Source organism: Pipistrellus hanaki (genome assembly GCF_964339955.1).
Source record: "Pipistrellus hanaki genome assembly, chromosome: 9".
Lineage (NCBI taxonomy): Eukaryota > Metazoa > Chordata > Mammalia > Chiroptera > Vespertilionidae > Pipistrellus > Pipistrellus hanaki.
In genome coordinates this window covers 31,381,099-31,402,076 of record NC_140511.1, presented here as the reverse complement: position 1 = coordinate 31,402,076, position 20,978 = coordinate 31,381,099, and the positions used below count along the sequence as shown (strand labels likewise).

Here is a 20,978-nt window from a genome sequence, read left to right as displayed (position 1 = left end):
ATTTTGATAACATTGTTAAGTACATTTTAATACATTTCTAGAATTTTTTTTTTTTTTTAGAGTCATCACACAGACCATCTTTTTGAACATCCTCTTATTGATTCTACATTATAGGTATTATCTACATTCTGTAATTGAACAAGGCAAGACCAGGTAACAGAGTGAGTAAGTGATGGAGCTGAATTTCACATGCCTGCCCTCTGAAGCTCTCCTGCCCACTACCCTGGTGAAGCCAATCATTGTTTCATTAGTAGAGAGGTGTGGAGGGGAATCCAGAAGGCTGGTCCACCTTAACTGTTCTCAAAGGTCAGGGCTAATCACTCATTTTTTGGTTGAGACATTGGTAGTTGAAGCAGCCTCCACTTGTTAATCTTATGATTGGCTATTATTGGAGTTTCCTGCCTAGGGGATATGGGTGTATCCTATAATTTTAATCTTAATAAAAAGGATGGTAACGCCAGAGCAAGTAGTAGTCCTCCCACTAGAGTTGGACTACCGCCTGGCCCTCATTTACCAAATTAATGCTTTTCTAGTCTCTTTTGATTTGTGTGTGGCCTTCTCCAGAACCCAAACCCTGAACCAGAACTCTGAATCACGTGGGACGTGAAAGGGGTTTCCCAGCACAGCCTACTGAGCCATCTCGAGGGCTAGGAGGTCAGGCTGCACTGTGTAGCTCAGAGGGATTAATTTAAGGATTAAAAGCAAGAGGGGAAAAAAATCCTTCTATAAAATAAATTTCTACTTGGTTAGGAGTATCAAAATCATAAGAGATACAGAGACAAAGAATTTCATCATGTGGTTATTTGCTGGGATTCCCTGAAGCCTGAGAATAAGCCTTGGCAAATATACATATTGTACTTGAACACTTCTTAAAAGCTTTATTAAATATAATTGCAGTATGATAAACTTCACATACTGAAAATGAGCAACTTAAATATTTATATATACATATTGTTGCGAAACCATTACAATAATCAAGATAAAGAATGTATCCATTCCATCACCTCCACATGTTTTCTCATGGACCTTTTTAATCCCTTCCATCCCCAGGCAATCACTGATCTGCTTTCTGTCATTGTAGAATACTTGGCATTTTCTAAAGTTTTATAGAAATTGAATTATGCAGTGTACACTCTTTTTTTAAAAAACTGATTTCTTTTACTCAGCAAATTATTTTGAGATTTGCTACATTGGTAGGTATATCAATAGTTCATTACTTTCTTTTGATGAGTAATTGTCAGTTGGACCTATAGCAAATTTTCTAATGCCAGTTGTTAAAGAGTATATATTATCTGCACTGGATTGTTTGTGCACCTTTGTGAAAACCAGTTTTCCATTTACGTGTGGATCTGTTTCTGAATTTCCTGTCTTGTTTTATTGATCTATTTATCTTTATGCTGATATTGTGCTGTTTTGATTACCCTATTTTTAGACTGATTCTTGAAAATTATATAGTGCTCATCCACAAGTTTGTTCTTTTCCAGTTATTTTGAGTATCCTCAGTCATTTGCATTTCCATAAAATTTTTAAAAATCCATTTGTCAATTTCTATTTTAAAAGAATACTAGAATTTTGATAGTCATTCTTTCAATCTATAATTCAACTTTGGGAGAATCGACATGCTTACATTATTGAGTATTCTGATATATGCACATATTTTATCTCTTCATTTAAATCTTCTTTAATTTTATAAACAATGTTTACTATCTATTGCCAGATTTACCACTGATTATTTCATATTTTTAATATTATTTTAAATGGTAGTATTTTTATTTCACTTTCTAATTGTTTACTGCTATTTTATAGAAATACATTTTTTGTTAATCCTCACTGGAGGATATGTTTTCCATTGATTTTAGAGAGAGTGGACAGGAAGGGGTTAAGGAAAAGAGGAGAAAGAGAGAGAAACATTGATGTGACAGAGCCACATCCATTGGTAGCTTCCCCAGAGTGCCCCAACTGGGGCAGGGAACCTGCTACCTAGGTATCTGCCCTTGACCAGAATCTAACTCATGACTCTTGGTATCATGGGCCAATGCTCTAACCACTTATCCACACCAGCCAGGGCTAGAAATACAGTTTTATATATTAATCTGATATTCTAAAAATTTAATACACTCACTAGCACTTTTTGTAGATATCATTAAATTTTCTAAATAGACAATCATGCCATTTGTTAATAAAGACAATTTTATCATGTCAAATTTCAGTGCCTTTTATTTCTTTAGTTGATGTAGTAATAATTTACTGACTAAAACCTCTGGTAGTAAGAGGAAACTTCCTTCCCTGATCATAGGGAGATTTCTGTATTAGGTTGAGGATATTTAGTCCATTTCTAATTTGCTGAGAATTTTTATGATAAATTGATATTAGGTTTTGACATATTTAATAACATCATGAGTTTTTAATACCATAAATTACACTGATCAATTATTGAATATTAAATCAACCTTAGATTTGGGATAATTGCAACTTAATCCTGATATTATTACTTTTTAAATATTGTTGGATATGATTTGCTAAAATTGTGTTTAGAATGTTATACCAATGTGTATGAGGTATATTGGTGTGCAGTTTTCTTTTTTCATGATATCTTGGTCTGGTTTAAGCACCAAGACAATGCTGGCCTCATTGACTGAGGTGGGAAGAATCCTTATGCTCTTTAGTTTTCTAGTAAAGTTTATAGAGTGTTAGTTCTTCCTTTATTTTTTGGTAGCAATTCACCAGTGAAAAGTGAAACCCTCTGCTCTGGAGCTTGTGGGAAAGTGTTTACAAATTTAGTTTCGTTAATAGATAGAGGACTATTCAAGCTGTCCATTCATCAGTAAACTTCGGTAGTTTGCACATTTCAAGGAATTTCTCCATTTCATTTAAGTTGACTAATTTATTTGATAAAGTAGTTTTAAAAAACATTTTCTTAATTTTTTTTTCACATCTGTAGATACTGTACTGATGTGAACCAATTTAGACTCATTCCTGATATTGGTAATTTGTATTTTCTCTTTTTTCTAGATCAATCTGTTTTTGTTTGTTTTTGTTAATTCTGACCAAAGGATGTTTTATCATTGATTTTTAGAGAGAGTGAAAGGGAGGGAGAGAGACACAGAGAGAAACACTGATGTTAAAAAGACACCTTGATTGCTTGCCTCCTGCACAAGCCCAAGTGGGGCAGGGAATTGAGCCTGTAACTGAGGCACATGCCCTTGACCAGAATGAAACCTGTTACCCTTTAGTCTGCAGGCCAGCACTCTATCCACAGAATCCAATTGCACAATCTTTCAATTTTCTTGATTTTTAAAAAGAACCAGGGTTTAGTTTCATTAATTTTCTCTATTGTGTTCCTGTTGTATATATCATCGATTTTTATTCCGATCTATTATTTTTTTTTTTCCTTTTACTTACTTCAGGTTTAATTTTCTTCTATTTTCCAAACTCCTGAAGGTGGGTCTTTCAACATTGATTTGAGGTTTGTTTTTTTTCCTTCCTAATATAGTCAATTAATGCTATAAAATTCCCTTTAACTGTCTGAACTGTAAGTTTTCCCGGTCTGACTGCTGGGGACTGACACTGTTCCTTGTCCATTATGGGCTCCAGGAGCACTGTTCTCTCTAACTCTTCAGGAAGGTTGCTTTCCAGGCTTCAAATGCAAATAGATATTAATACTTATCAATACTCTAGAGCAGTGGTCAGCAAACTGCTGCTCGCGAGCCACATGCAATTTGTGAGCCGCAGTTTGCCACTCTGATGACGAATGAGTTTGCCAACCACTGCATAAAGTATTACCCTTACCCAGAAGTTTTGACTTCAGGTTAAAGACATTAGTACGTTATTAAAATATTTTTTAAGTGTTTTTCCCTAAGGCAGTGAGTGGTTGGCAAACTCATTAGTCAACAGAGCCAAATATCAACAGTTCAAACATTGAAATTTCTTTTGAGAGCCAAATTTTCAACTTAAACTTCTTGGAATGCCACTTCTTCAAAATAGACTCTCCCAGGCTGTGGTATTTTGTGGAAGAGCCGCATGTGGCTCGCGAGCCGCAGTTTGCCAACCACTGCTCTAGAGCAATGATTTTCAACTTTCTTCATCTCATAGCATATATAAACTAATTACTAAAATTTTGTGGCACACCAAAATTTTTTTGCCAATTTGACAAAATTAGTTATAATTTTTATTGATTTTTTGAAAAATAATAATATGAATTACCTACCCTTTTTTTTTTTTTAAATCAGATGCCTATACTTGTATATAAGGATTTCTGGCATCAAGAATTAACCAATCAAATGCAACCTTATTATGCTACAAGACCAATTAGATCCAACTGTATTACACAACCTATATATTTATAGTTAAAGACAGGGCATTCACACTTCAATGGGCTATTGTTGTGTTGACTGTTGTCATTTTTTATTTGACAACCTAAGGGAAAAGAGGTCAGTGCCCCTGACTAAACAGTCAGGTATTGAAGGTTTAAAAATTCTTGTGACACACAAGATGAAAATCACTGCTCTAGAGGGAACCTCTATAGACCTCCAGAGTCCTCTTTTCACCCAGCTCTCATCTCTTTGTCCTTGGCTCTGAAAATTCTGGCTTCCTTGGTCTCTCTGAACTCACAATACCATCTTCTTAACTCAGAGGGCTCATTTATTTGTCTCTTAAGAATAACTGTTGCTTTAGCCAGTTTGGTTCAGAGGATAGAGTGTCAGCCTGTGGACTGAAGGGTCCCAGTTCAATTCTCGTTAAGGGCACATGCCCAGGTTGTGGGTTCAATTCCCAGTTGGGGGGCGAGTAAGAGGCAGCTATTCTATGATTCTCTCTCATCATTGATGTTTCTATCTTTCGCTCCCTCTCCCTTCCTCTCTGAAATCAATAAAAATATACATTAAAAACAGAATAACTCATTCACTGCTTGATGTCTGAAGTCTTGAAAACTGTTTTTTTTATATTATATATTGTCCTGTTTTTGTTGTTATTTCAAGCAGGAGAGTAAATCTAGCCTCTACTACTTCATATATGTTGAAGGCAGGCATTTTCCTATCTGATTTAATTATATATATATATATTTTTTTTATTTATTTATTTATTTTTATTTATTTATTTTTTACTGATTTTAAAGAGGAGGGAAAGGGAGAGAGAAACGTTGCATGTGCCCTGAGGGGAATCGAATCAGTGACCTCTTAGTGCATAGGTTGGTGCTCAAACACTGAGCCACACTGGCCAGGCTTCCATCTGATCTTTAATTGTATTCTTATTCATAATCATACTGAAGCCTCACTATAGTTTTGAGAGTTGGGTATTATTTTTAATAATCACCCCACCTCACACACAGGAAAATGGGAACTCTGAGAGGCCTAGTGGTGGCTATAGGCTGAGTTGTTAATATAGATCTTCTGAGTAAAAAAACCAATGCTTTTTACAGTGCACCTGTATGCCTCAGTGGCTGATTCAGCAAGCTTATGAGGTCTCCCTTTAGTTTACTTCAAATATCTTAATACAGTTAATGAATTAAAAGGTGGCTAGTGGGTTGGGACTGGGCAAGATGGGCGGGACATGCCTTGGAGCCATCCTCCTGTGGTTCCTCCCTGGCCAGCCGTACCTGGGGCACGCTGCACCTGAAGGGCATCTGTGGAGTGAGTGGGGTCCCTCCAGCAGGTGGGGTCCCTCAGATTGGCCTGTGGGGATCAGGCCAAAATCAGTTCTCCAACATCCCCTGAGGGGTCCTGGATTTCCAAAGGGCGGTTCTCAGATGATGCACCCTAGAATTGGGCTCCCTCTTCTCTGATTCTGGGGTGCATCATCGGAGAACTGCCACTGACAAGTCACCACAGCTCAGCAGTTCCTGCATTGAGCGTCTTCCGCCTGGTGGTCACTGTGCATCATAGCTACCAGTTGGATGGTCGGATGGTTGCTGAGCCTTTTATATACAGTAGATCCTTGAGTTACATCAGAGATCCATTTCTACAGCGCGAAGTAATGCGATTTTCGCCATAAGTTGGAACCCACCTACATTACTCACATGGAGCACATACACAGCAGTAATGAAGTGAAACAGTAAAAATAAATAAATAAATAAATAAATAAATAAATAGCTAATTCCTGACCTTCAACTTGTGGTAAACAAATAATAAAAATCATAAAGGACATATGTACATACGTCCAAATGACAGAACTTTTTTTATATGTAAATAAATGGGAAATGGCAACGTAATCACAAAACAACGTTCATCAAGTATGATGTAACATGAGGACTGCCTGTATATAGATAATCTGGGCTTCAATTCTAGTGTCGTAAGAGTTTTGGAACCTTTGCAGGTTCTAAAGTAAGGGCTTGCTTCTGTGGAGCTCATTGAGTACTTTCTGTTGCTAAATATTCTTCATGAAAAATTACATACCCTACCACTTACTTGGATGAATAATAACTTTCATTTCTTAAGCTCTGGAATTAAAAGAAGAAATGTGACAGATTATGTTTCTTAAAAATTTGATATGTTTGTGTGTGTGTGTGTGTGTGTGTGTGTGTGTGTGTGTAGGGGGTTAATCTGCGTCTATGTTCCATCTCCTTAAAGCACACTCTGAGATGGAGAAAAAAGTTACCCCCAGCAATGAAAAGTATCAAAATGTAAAAAAATCCAAGAATTGTATTAAGCCCAAACTGTCACATTAAATTCTAATTTAACTTAATTCTTTGGATGATATAAAGACAGGAATGGACTTTTGCTCAGTAGATTTTACCACATGCACTAGGATACTGTGATCAATTATTTTCTGTGGTTTATGGTTATTAATATTGTTCTAGTGTAGCCTTTCCTGAAGTATGGTGTTAGTCAGTGTTACATAAGAATGAGTTTATAGTAAAAGAAAAAAATATGCTGGGATAAAGAAGGGTATTTAAAATTTTTTATAGCAGAATTTGTCTTTTCCAACATGTTGATATACATTATGGATCTCTAAAGAATGGATACAAAATGTGACAGTCTCAATATAGGTAGTCATGGAGTCTTTCTTTTCCACACTGAATTAAGTTTATTTCCAAATGCAACTTCAGAAATGTTAATATTGTATGAGGATGAGGAACCTTTAATCCAGAGATTAGCTGTGGCACTTACTCTATTTTAATTTGTGATACTTTTCTTACCCAGATAATTACTTCCTTTCAGTGCACTATTTCAGCTTTCTTGGTCACGTTTTCAGACTTAGAGATGGTGAAGTGTTCTGAATAATGGCTAAGCCACTAATATGCATTTCAAATTCAAAGAAGATGAAAGAAAAAAAAATTCTGATGCATTAGAAAGTATCCTTTAACTAACCACCTCCAGTCCTCATGAGGCCATTCATGAGAGAACATGTGGACACCGTTAGCTGGAAACTTGCTGTAACAGAAAGAGAAGAGAAACACCTCCAAGTATAGATGCCTATGTGAGTGGTTATTTGTTGGCATAAAAATAAAGGACGTGGAGGATCTGGGTTCCGTATCTGGATTGGTAAGTGGAGAAAAGACAAAAGGCACAGGGAGAGAAATGTCAGGCAATCCGAGTTCCTCTGAGAGCACAGAAACTGGAGTTATTAGAAAGCATGGACATGTAAGCTCAGTGGAATGGACAAATATTTTGAGGTAGGCCTTCCACTGAGAAAGACTTAGCATGTGCAAAAGGACAGGGTGAAGGGGCCAGATCACTCTAAAATGCAAGTGCACAGTCTATGAAGTGGCACAGATTTCACGAGTTTAAGGAATAGAAGATGTAAATGCAAATTCCAGATTTCAAAAGTTTTGATTGGAGCCAAAAAGTTTAGATTTCTTTATTCAGACATTGAAGATCTTTAAGAATGAAAGTAACATGATGAGATTCACTCTTTAGATCAGGGGTGGGAACATCTGGCCAATGGGCCATAGAAGACCCGTGAAATCTTTTGGTCTGGCCCTACTATAGTTAGACTTAAATGATAAATTAAATAATAATAAATGAAAAGTATTAAGAATATAATTTAATTTTTCTAATTGTTTATTTAAATTACCTGGTAATAAAAGCTACAGAGAATTTAATGAATACTGTTTTCTAATAACTATAGGACAGTATTTAGCAGGTTAATAGCAGGCTATAAACACACAGGAAAAAATGCCATGGGAAGGCATTTAGCAGGCTAATTTTTAAGTTGAAAATTTTGTATGGCCCGTGAATGATGTTATAAATATCCAAATTGCCCTTGGCAGAAAAAAAGGTTCCCCACCCCTGTGTTAGATAAACATCTTGGGGATAATTTTCAGCATAAAATGGAAGAGAAAGATGCTGATATCAAAAGGAAAATTTAATTGGGAGATTACTGATACTGGACAGGAGAGAGAATGAAGAAGCAAATGTCAGCAGTAGTATAAATCCTTGAAATCAGGCAGTAAGAAAGAGGGAACACATGTAAACATTTTTTCCATCAGGGGAATTCACAGCATTTGGTGACCAGTTTAATGAAAGGATGAGAGAAGGGGACTATATGAGGGCCACTTACTCCATCTCAGGAGACAGGGTGGATGAGTGACTCTTTTACTTAAACTGGAGATTCAAGAAGGAGGAAAGCGAAGTTGGAGGCTGTGGTTACAGAAGTCATAATGAGATTAGTTTTAAATACAAAAGTTTGAGGTACCTTCAGGATATCCAGGTGAGGATGTTTGTGTGCTAATGTCATAAATGATACCTTTGAAAATTAGTGGAAGTGACAGAAGAATTTATAAAAAGGAGAAAGCAACTAAATGTCAGTGGGTAACAGAGTATAACTGTAAAGGAAATGGGTCCTTAAATTGGTTCAAAAATAGACTATCATGCAGTTATTAGAAAACAGTATTAATTAAATCTTCTGTAGCTTTTATTACTAGGTAATTTAAATAAACAATTAGAAAAATTAAATCATACTCTTAATGCTTTTCATTTATTATTATTAATTTAACTTACAATTTAAGTCTAATTTAATCGTGCAACTTAAATAAGACTCTCTGAAATCAGGCTGACTGTTAATAATATGTAAACCTGGAGTTTAACAATATAGCATAGTTGAAACATGTAAGGGCTATAATAATATTTTGATTTAAGTTTTTAGATCCTTAAAAAAACAAAAATAATAAAAGTATAAACATTTTAGACATTATAAATGGTAGGCTTTATTTAAACATCAAGGATGGGATTACAGGGGAGTAATAATTAAGAATAAAGAGTGGCCTGGCCCTGGTGGCTCAGTGATTGAGCATTGACCTATGAACCAAGAGGTCACAGATCCATTCCTGGTCAGGGCATGTGTCCAGATTGCAGGCTCGATCCCCAATATGGGGTATGCAGGAGGTAGCCCATCATTGACTCTCTCATCATTGATGTTTCTGTCTCCCTCTCTTCCCTTACTATCTGAAATCAATAATATAGAATAAAGAGTAAAGGAGGAACTTCTGGTATTAAGAACGATGAAAAGAAAGAAAATGAAAATCCTTTCATTACATTACTTTAACAGGCCAAAATAATTCAAAAAAAAATAAAGGCAGTAACAATGTATGGAAGCAACAAAGACAATGAAATAGCAGAGAGTAGACCTACAGAAGTGGGCAAGTGGTACCGGCTACTTTATTACCTGAGGTATCTGCAGGTTCTGGACCAGGTGATGATCCAGCTTGGACTAAATAAGGAAACATATTTCCTAGGGCTGCCTAATAAAGTACCACAAACTACATGGCTTAAAACAACAAATTTAGCCTCACTGGCATGGCTCAGTGGTCCTGGTTCGATTCTCAGTCAGGGCACATGCCCGGGTTGCAGGCTCAATCCCCTATGTGGGGTGAGCAGGAGGCAGCCGATCAATTATTCCTTCTCATCATTGAGGTTCCTCTCTCTCTTCCTCTCCCTCTCTGAAATCAATGAAAATATATTTAAATAAATAAATAAATAAACAAATTTATTCTCTCACAGTCTGGCCCCAGCAGGGCTGCCCTTCCTCAGAGACTGTGGGTAGAACCCTTCCCTGCCTCTTTCTAGCTGTAAGTCTTTGGCAGCCCTTGTCTTTCTGCAGCATCATTCCAGTTTCTGCCTGTGCCTTCCCATGGCATTTTCCCTGCGAGTCTCTGTTTCTCTTTTTACAAAGACACCAGGCACATTGAGTTCATCTTATTCCAGTATGTCCTCCTCTTGCCTAATTACATCTGCACTGATGCTATTTCTAAACAGTCACCTTCTGTGGTTCCGGGAAAGGACATGGATTGTTGCTGGGATGGGGTGGTTGTGGTGGGGATGCATAATTCCACCTGGGATAGGACACTGCTGGAAAAAGAGAAACCAGAAAAAGTTTTGGAATTTGAAACGATCTGGAATGTCAAACTCCAGGAGCCCTAAGTGCATGACAGCCATTTCCCCTCCTGATCCAACTGCTGATTCTGCAGGTGGCATAGAGGCTCAAGATTCTGGAGAGAGAGACTGAAGTCTCCCATTGTTTTGTATTATTTGGGAAAAAAGCTCCACTTGAAGAGTAGAAACTGCTCAAACTTCAGTTAGCTTTTCCCCCATGAAATATGCCAAACTTAGAAACATTATGGAGCAGGAGACTGTAGAGCAAAGCTCAAAAATAGTAAAAATTTCTGAGTCAGTCATCCAGGGCAGGGAATATAATAGCTAGACTCTCAATTAAAATTCCGTGCTAATTGTTCCTTAAAGACATTTTAACGAGCAGTTGATTGCTGCTATTTTATGCTACAACCTACGCCATCTCAATTTCTCTGAATCTGGAAAAGGCAAGCTATCACTGGGGGGAAATAACGTAAAATTTAATCTTTATGGTGATTTTTCAACTCATTGTCTAGCAAAAAGAAAATATACTGCACATGTGTCAGGAAACATAGAATGGGACCAATGACCATGAGAAGTCAGTCAACAGAAATTGACTGACCAAAGAATCAGAAGGACCGTTAAATGACTATGATCGGTATGTTTAAGGAAACAGTGTAAAGGATTGAAAAAATAGGTGAGAAGGAGAACTTTAACATAAAACTGGAAACTATTATCAAAGAATTAAATTGGCATTCTGGGATCATTGAACATCGAATCTGAAATGAAGTATTTCTTATTTTGATTAACAGTAGACTGGGCATAAGAGAAGACATGATTAGTGAAATAAAAAAGAGTAACAGAAAAGAATGAAACTGAGCACACAGAGAAAAGATATGATGGGACAGATAAAGAACCATATGTGTGACACAGTCAAATAATCTCACATTTGTATAACTGGGTACAAGAAGGAGAAGGCAGAAATGTGGCAGAATGAATGTTTTAGGAAATAATTTCTGGGGTTTTTCAAAACTGGTGAGAATCTTTAATCTACAAGTTTAGAAATGTTTGGTAACCTTAAGAAAGAAATATTCAAGAGAATTTATTCCTAGTCTCCTCATAGTTAACTAAAAGTTAAAACACACACACACACACACACACACACACACACACACACACACACACACAAAATCTTAAAAGCTAAGAAAAAAGACATACTTCTACCAGGGAAATATTTAGAGTTGTGGCTAACTTCTCAATGAAATCATGGAATCCAGGAAAATAAATATAGAATGCTGTTTTTAAAGGAAAAAAAAATAAAACCAAACAAAAGGAAACCTACCTTTATTATTATTATTTTTTAGATTACAGTTATTTATTTTATTTTATTTTATTTTATTTTATTTTATTTTTATCTTACCTTTTGCAATAGCATGGATGGACCTGGAGATTATTATGCTAGTAAGTTAAATAAGCCAATCAGAGAAAGACAAATACCATATGATCTCACTTATATGTGGAATCTAATGAACAAAATAAACTGATATACAAAATAGAAACAGAGGCATGGGTCCATAGAACAGACTGATAGCTGTCAGAGCAGAGAAGAGAGGGGGACTGGATAAGAGAAGGTGAAGGGATTAGCCAGAGAACATAAATGCATAACCCATAGACCAGTGGTTCTCAACCTTTCTAATGTTGTGACCCTTTAATACAGTTCCTCATGTTATGGTGACCCCCAACCGTAAAATTATTTTTGTTGCTGCTTTATAACTGTAATTTTGCTACTGTTAATGAATCATACTATAAATATGTGTTTTTTTGATGGTCTTGGGCTCTACAGCAGTTGTTCTCAACCTGTGGGTCCCAACCATAGACACTAAGAACAGTGTGGTGATGGCCAGGGAGAAGTAGGGGTGGGGCTGGGCTGAGATGAGCAAAAGGGGGAAAAATGGGACACCTATGGTAGTGTCAACAATTAAAAAGAAAAGAAAGAAAACCTGCCAATATAGAATGTTATAATCAGTAAGTAGATCCTTCAAAACTAAATGTGCAATAAAGATACTCTCAGGAAAAAGAACACTGATGAAATTTGTTGCCAGCACTTTATAAAAAAAATACTAAAGGAAATTCTTCAATATTGAAAATACTAAACATAATGAAGGCCCTGGACACTGTTGACTGTATCTAGCAAATATCCTAACAAAGCTCTGTAGTGCTGTATATAAAACATGCAAAAGTAAATTATATAGCAATAGCAAATGAAGTGTGAGGGGGGTAAACTGAGATATATGTAAGATTGTTGAATGAAAACATGAACCAACATAAAATAGTTTGTATTAATTAAGAATTCATTTAGTGATTTCTGTTGAAAATCCAAATGAATTATATGAAAAGATGAAAAAAAATTGTCCAGATGGGTGGTAGAATGAAACAATAAATCTGCTTACTGTTGCAGGTCTTGTTGTATTTGCTGTTCTCCTGTGCAAACCCTTCCAGCCGACACTGGAAACGATGCTGCCAAAACTCTTGAAACCAAGGGTTTCGGAGGTTTGTTTCTGGCCGTAGCTGCAGATAATAATCATCGAACCACTTGACATCGGGAGATTGGAGCTTGATTGTGATTCCACCAACAGCTTCTCGCTGATATCCATCCGTCACATCATACCTGTCAGCCCAGCCATCACTGTGGGGAAACAGACAACCCCTGGCTTAGAACAGTTATCTCCTAAGCAAATGATATCATTGGCTTTCCTTTTGAAAAGCTGCAGTTAAATGGCCATTTCAGGCCACATCATGGCCCTGTACAACACCTACATGATTTTGAATAGCAGTCTGTTGGAATTAAAAATGCAAAGCACATTGAAACCTTGGGTCTAAAAGTGCTGAAAGGCACAAACCCCACTCACCTTGTACTGTACAGAATAACTTAATGGTTTGCAGCATTTCTTTGGTTGCAAAATACAATGTATGCCTGACGCTGCATACTATCACCATTCACACTATTTACTGAACATTTTACAGCTAAATCAAGTTAGTTCACTTTAAATACATTATTTTATTAATAGTAATTATTATAAGATCACAAAATAAGAGTAAACAAAATAAGCTATTTCTTCCTTGACAAGAAGATATTTCATTATAAATTATCTATGGTGAAATTTCAAAAACTTTTGTGGCAGATCAGGAAAAAAAAAGCAATATGTTTCACTCCCATGTTGAATTTCATTACTTCTCACATTATCTTCCCTCAAGATTCTCATTTTCAGCTGCAGAAGATTTTATTTAAAGCTGACAAATTGAAATGAAGTGGGCTTGTTTGCCTCATTTTCTCCCTCTGTTTTGGAGGATGTATTATATCATTGGTATGAGAGTGTGGGTCTCATTGGCACTTGAAGAGAAGCATGGGCGTGCTGCGAATGAGACAGGAAGCTCTGTTTGTCAAGCACCCACTCTCCAAAGAAGAGAAAATTTAAATTGCTCCTTTTGTTAACACGAGCTTGCTCTCGTGTAATGCTATGACTATGAACATTACATAAGAAATATAATATTACAATGGGTCCAATTTACCCTTCCACAATTCATTCATTGAATTTAATGGGGATTGTAAAAATCTGTTCTGATAAACTTGTTTTTGGATGTTATATTCCATGAAAAGTGTTAGAACCAGAGTGTGTTAATTTACTCATCTCTCATCATTATTTTTTAGCTTTTTAAATTTATTTTTTATTATTTATTTTTTTGATAATCCTCACTTGAGGCTATGTTTCCCACCAAATTTTAGACTGGGAAGCAGGGAAGCAGTGGGGGTGGAGAGGGAGGAGAAAGGGAGGGAGAGAGAGAGAGAGAGAGAGAGAGAGAGAGAGAGAGAGAGAGAGAGAGAGAGATGTGAGAGAGACACCTAGATTGGTTGCCTCCTACATGAATCCCAACCAGGCTGGGAACTGAACCTGCCACCCAGGTACTTGCCTTTAACTGGGAATTGAACTTTTTGGTATAAAGGTAAAAACCTCTTCTCTGTAGTTAACAATTTAACCAGAAATGATATTTTATTAGTAGCTTACAAGTTAGAGTTGTGAGTTTAAAATATTTTGACCTGTATTCTTTCATTCAATAGTAAAATAAAAATCATAGAGGAGTGTGTGTAAACAGAAAATTCTAATATCTATGTGACAAAGCAGGATTATTCTATTTAAACTTATTGGGGATTATTTGATATGTAAGTCTCAAGAAAGTTCATTCCATGCTGGCTAAGTTAGATGGTGCTATATTGACTCTAGGTTATTAAAAATTAACATTTTAATAAAAATGTGCTTCTAAGATTTGTGTTAAGATGACAGTGTATGTAGACTGAGGAATAATACATTCAAAAGTAAAATGATATATCAAGAAAAACTTGAGCTTACTTTTCTACTATCTAATGCTTCCTATTGCATTGATAGAGTGACTGTCAAGATTTTGGTATACTTTATTATCTTTGGATGACTAATATTTTACCAAATCAGAAAAAAAAGTCAGGAAGATTAGGAAACAAACTTATCTTCTATCTATCTATCTATCTATCTATCTATCTATCTATCTCTATCTATCTAATCTATCTATCTATCTATCTATCTATCTATCTATCTATCTTCTATCTATTATCTACCAGTCCACCTATCTATCTATCTATCTATCTATCTATCTATCTATCTATCTATTATCTATCTATCTATCTTCTATCTATTATCTACCAGTCCACCCATCCATCCACCCATCCATCCACCAATCCATCCATCCATCCATCCATCCATCCATCCATCCATCCATCCATCCATTCATCCATCCATCCATCCATCCATCTACCAGTCTATCCATCAACCTACTCACATATCCATTTAACTATTCATTCATGAAGTCATCTGTCCAGCCAGCTAGCCACATAATTTCTCTCTCTTTTCACTGATTGGTATTTTATCCATCTCCTATAATTGATTTCATTATTTTCTTTCTAATTCTTTGATAATGATTCCATCCTCATTATATGCAGACTAGAGGGCAGGTGCATGAATTCATGCACTGGTGAGTCCCGTGGCCTGGCTTATGAGGACCGGGCTGAACCTGGCTCTCTGACATCCCCTGAAGGGTCTCAGATTGTGAGAGGGGGTGGGCCAGGCCAAGAAACCCCCATTGGTGCATGATTGGGGCTGGGGAGGGACTTCAGGAGGGCTCCAGGGCATGTCTGGGTCCATCTTGCCCAGTCCTGATCAGCTGGACCCCAGCAGCAGGCTAACCTACCAGTCAGAACATCTGCCCCCTGGTGGTCAGTTGCATCATAGTGACTGGTCAAATGGTTGGACACTTAGCATAATAGGCTTTTATTATATAGGATTCTATATTTGCAGAGTCATCTATTTAGTAAAATTTATTTTTTGTGTGTTTTTTTAAATTGATTTTGCTGTTTAAAATAATCCCCAAGCATAGTACTGATGTGTTATCCAGAGTTTGCAAGAGCAAGAAGGCAAACATTACGTTTGGGCAAAAAAATGGAGAAAATGAATGCAAACTGGGGTCGACAATAATCAGATTGCCCTTGCTATGCTCTCTAGCATTTCTTTTTCCTAGATTTCTATCTAATTTCTACATACAAAATTGATTTGAATGTTAAAAAAGTAATCCAAATTCATTCATCAGGCAGACAGATTGAGCTTGGTTGCAACTTATAAAAACCATTCTCGGGCTCCCCAGGGGTTAATAGTTCCCTCCTCACTGCTTCCAAAACACAGTGGCATTTATTCCCTTATTCCAGGGGTCCTCAAACTTTTTAAAGTGGGGGCCAGATCACGGTCCCTCAGAGAGCTGGAGGGCCGGACTATATGAACTACTAATTCCTACTGTAACACCTCGGCTGCGCTCACTGCCCAAAAAACCTGGCGGGCCGGATCAGATTCCTCTGCGGGCCGCATGTGGCCCGCGGGCCGTAGTTTGAAGACCCCTGCCTTATTCACTGATCAGGTGCAGGAATCAAGAATTCAGGGAGCAAGAATAACTGCGAGTCCACCCTCTCTTCCCCTCACCCATCCCACTCATATCCCTGATATAAACATAATGACTGTAGGAATAGTAGTCGTTCTGATGCTTCCATTTTTAGTCAGGTACTGCTCCTATTGAAACAGCTTTTGAGGTGATTTATTTATCCTATTTGCTCATGGCAGATGCTTCACCAAGAACTCTGATGAGTTATACTAAACTGGAGATCCAGTGCACAAATTTGTGCATGGGTGGGTCCCTTGGCTTGGCCAGCAATTGAGGCCTATCAGGGGCCAGCTGGCCAGGGGGAGGGACTCCAGGAGGTTGGCCAGCTGCAGGAGGTTGGCTCTGGGAGTTCACTGACCACCAGGGGGCAGCTTCTATATTGAGTGTCTCCCCCCTGGTGGTCAGTGTGTGTCATAGTGACTGATTGACCAGTCATTTCGGTCATTCCAGTCTTTGAGTTCTAATGGTCGCTTAGGCTTATATATAGAGAGATAGACAGTCATGTTGCTGTTTGAGAATGCAAATAGTGGAATTCTATTCATTGAATGTGATTAGCCTTCCTTATAAATAAATCAGGATATTCTAAATGTAAGAATGAAGAGTTTTGAACCACCCAGAATACTAATTCGGGTGGTCAGAGAATAATCTCAGGAGGCAAGATAGGAATGTGATTTTCAGTAAGTGATGATGTGGTGACTGGAAACCTAATGAATTGTATGTTTTGTGGACAGATTGAGTAAAAACGAAATAATATGGTCAGTTTTTAGGATAAATGAGGATATTCCCAATGGTTTGGAAGTCCTCAATGCCTATTCAAGCAGGTCATGGCTAATGGACTTATATTCCTGCTTATCTTGATGATATTGGTACTGCTTACACTACCAGACACATGTTGTGCATTAGAGACATAGCATGCTGATTCTTATTTCTCAACTATGTCGCTTTCGCACCTCAATGCCTTCGAGTATGCTGTGCCCTCTGCACAGAGCACCATCCTTTCACTTCCTTACATGTTTTTTGATGTGATAAAATCCAAATTCATTCATCAGGCGGACAGATTGAGTTTGGTTGCAACTTATAAAAACCATTCTCGGGCTCCCCAGGGGTTAATAGTTCCCTCCTCACTGCTTCCAAAACACAGTGGCATTTATTCCCTTATTCACTGATCAGATGCTGGGTAACTCATATTCTAAATGTGAGAGTATAGGGGTGAACAAGAAGGTAAGGTTTCTGTACTTAAAGTGGTAACATTATGATGCTTTTAGTTTTGCATTTATCATCATATTAAAGTTAGGTACATTTATTTCTGTTTTACCCAAGTAGAATATAAGTTTTATGTTTTTGATGTCTCCTCATCTTTAGATTTATTATAATGTCTGGCACACATTAAGCACTCAAGAGATATTTACCATAGCTTATTAGAAAATTAGTCTTTAAAAGGCAAACTTCAAATTACAGAGAATTCTGTCTAGCAACTACATATATTCATTTTAATTGAGAAAACAACACTATCAGATGTGCCTTATAAAATGATTCTGAAAGACTAAATTGGTTTCCCCTCCAAAATGGTCTTCTCCCTCTCTACCTGATGCTATTACTATTAATGAGAACATTCATTAGGCCACATCCAGCACTTTTTCCAAAATCTGTTCGCAACCCACGTAATTATTATGGAAACTGCTGTTCTGCCCACATGTAATCATCATTTTGCCAAATCTCTAACCAATAGCATTTTAACAGATATTTTGGGATTTTTTTCTAATAGTGTGAGTCTACTGCTGCTTCGCTGTCTTCATATAATGATCCTTTGTTTTCCCCTCTCCTGATGGAGTAGGAGGTCTTAGAATCTCTAAATAAAACAGTGAAAAGCAAGGAAGGATATTATGCTTTTAAATAATATCTCTAATGAATATATACCAGTCAACTCCAGTGAATTGTTTAATTCTAAAAAGAAGCACAATGTAGAATTTTCCAGAAAATGGCTAGGTTATTTACTGAAAAGCAATTTATTTCTTGGGTTTGTAAATCTTAGTTTTACACTGTGAAGGCTTTATTTATTTATAGATGTGGATTAAAGAAGCTATATCAGAACGTTCAGGATGTTCTGAAAGGGATAAGTCAGGAAAACCAACGTTGCTACCTGTCTAGCATAGAACAGGTGGTTGCCAATGTATTACTTTTCCTAATTCCCTTCAGGCCATAGAGGTAATTATAATAACCCTAGTTTTTACCCTGAAGGAAAACAAAACTCTGAGGGATCAAGCAATGTACACAAAATCCCACAGCAAGCATAGAGGGGATTTAAACCCAGATCTTTCTAGCTCCAGAACTCCAGCACTTTCTATACTTCACAGAGCTTCCAAAGTGATGGCAAAGTGTGTTACAAGTACTGAGAAATGTTTCTTAAGGAGGATGATATTTAAGAGGCATTTAATAGGTGAGACGGTACAGGTAGAAATCTAACACGGCATCCAAGGTGCCTGCTATCTGGTATACACACACGTTTTCAACTTTTTCAATCAAACATTACTCATTTTCAAGATGTAATTAAGATCCCAAATAAATTGCTGGGCTTGAGTGATTGAGCATTGACCTATGAACCATGAGGTCATGGTTCAATTCCCAGTCAGGGCACATGCCTGAGTTGTGGGCTCAATCCACAGTGGAGCATGCAGGTGGCAACTGATCATATATTCTCTGTTGTCATTGATGTTTTTATCTCTTTCTCTCTCTCCTTCCTCTCTGAAATCAATAGAAATATATTTTTAAAAACATCCCAAGTAAATTGACCTTAAAATAGGGAGATTATTCTTAGCAAGACTGACCTAATCAGGTGATCCCTGACAAGAGAGTGGCTCTTCCTGGACTGAGAGATACAATCATGAGAGGCAGTTGGTATGAGATAGCTGGAGAAAAAGCTCCATTGCTGGGTCTGACAACAGAGGGAGCTTTGTGGAAAGGAGTGCTGGTGACCTTCAGGACCTGGGAGTGACCCTCAGCTAACAACCAGCAAGGAAACAGGCACTCAGGTGTATATCCAAAGGGAACTGAATTCAGCCAAAAACTTGAACGGGTTTGGAAGCAGATTCTTCCACACAATTTCCAGGAAGGAATGCACTGGGGCAACACCTGATGTCAGCCTTTTTATCCCTGAATGGTGAGCCCACATAGGCCATAAATGGACTCCTGACCTCCAGAAAGTATGAGATGGTAAACAAATATTGTCTGAAGCTGCTAAATTTGTGATCATTACCCCTCTCCACCTCTGTTCTATATTTTCTTCCTTTGGAAGACCAAACATGTTACTGTTGGAAGGAATTCAATCCTAGGAGGTCTGACCTAATTTTGGGTTTGGTCAGAATAGACGGACTTCCAAAGACTTTGGAATTATAGAAAATGATGGACAGCATTAAACATACTGGAATAGATAGACTACCCACCCTTACCTCTATGTGGGCTCCAGGATGCCAGGCACTCCCCGCTCTGGTTTAAAGTTTTATCCCTCTAGGAATGCTTCCTTTTCATACCCAACCTTCACACAGGGGACAGGCTGAGAAGATTTGTGTAAGTAGACTATTTTGTGAATGACACAATCAATTGTTTCTCTTGGCATGTTATAGCCATTTGAAGAAAGGCAAAAATTGAGGTGATTGCATAAAATGTGCAACATAGTAAACTAAATGGTTCAGTTAAGTAGAGAAAGCATGTTATGAGTAGGGTATCCACAGCTTTATATAACCTTTATGTTTTCTCTTGAAGTTTCCTTGCTTAGAATAATCCTCCAGTTTTCAGTCTGTAATTGCCTCTTTCACTGAACCGGGCTAGTTTCTCTTGTTATGCTGCTAAGCCAAGCATAATGTTCAGTCAAACGGCCAGGAATTACTTTTTGAAAATATATTACATTTCAAACAATAAGGCAGACTTCAAAATGGCATTGAAAAATACAACGGCCCCTCTCCCCCACTTGTTTCCTTTCCTCACTTCTTATAACAGGAGACTTCATAATTTTGGATCTAATGTATTTTCCTTATACCTTGCTCAAACTGCCTGCAGTGTTTGACACTATTCTTTCATTTAGCAAAGCCTAATGAGCAACATTTCATATGCCGATTTCTCTGCAGAATGCTACCTATAAGGAATAAATAGAAGAAGAAGAAGAAAAAAAAACTCACTCCCTACCCATTCCTCAGCATAAGAGCCCTGCAAATGAAAACTTACAGAATAACAGCGATCATGTATGTAGGGTGTGCTATCTGCCAGGCATTGTTCTAAGCACTTTATGTATATGCTTCCTCTCTGCCAGGTATCAAGTATAATGTGATCCTTTAAGACATTTTTGCATCTTCACATTTCACATTAGGAAGCTTCAGTCTGAAAAGTAGTAACTCAGCCAGGGATATATAGGATTCAAACTCAGTGTACCTAAATCTAGAAACCAAAACTGAAACAGTACAACCTATTAATGCGGTCTTTGATCCAAATATGTATCCAAAGCTATCTGGTTTTGTTCATGAAAATATAAAGCGAAGAGTTATTTTAATTTCTATTATACACACACACACACACACACACACACACACACACACAAACACCCATCCCCCCACAACTTGGGATTCTTTTCTTTTTTATTTCCTCCCTGAGACTGTAAATAAAGAATTGCTTTAAACCACTGGATTCATC

At 37.3% G+C, this 20,978-nt stretch overlaps 1 protein-coding gene across 6 annotated transcripts in view; it reads right to left on the bottom strand.

Annotated features, from left to right (window-relative positions):
* GRM5 (glutamate metabotropic receptor 5) overlaps positions 1–20,978 on the bottom strand; it is a 399,229-nt gene that overhangs the window by 117,103 nt on the left and 261,148 nt on the right. For all 6 annotated transcript variants that reach the window (XM_084894637.1, XM_084894640.1, XM_084894641.1 and 3 more), the window contains exon 4: positions 12,734–12,969. In XM_084894637.1, the coding sequence (XP_084750763.1) occupies positions 12,734–12,969 (236 nt within the window). The remainder of the gene's footprint in view (positions 1–12,733; positions 12,970–20,978) is intronic.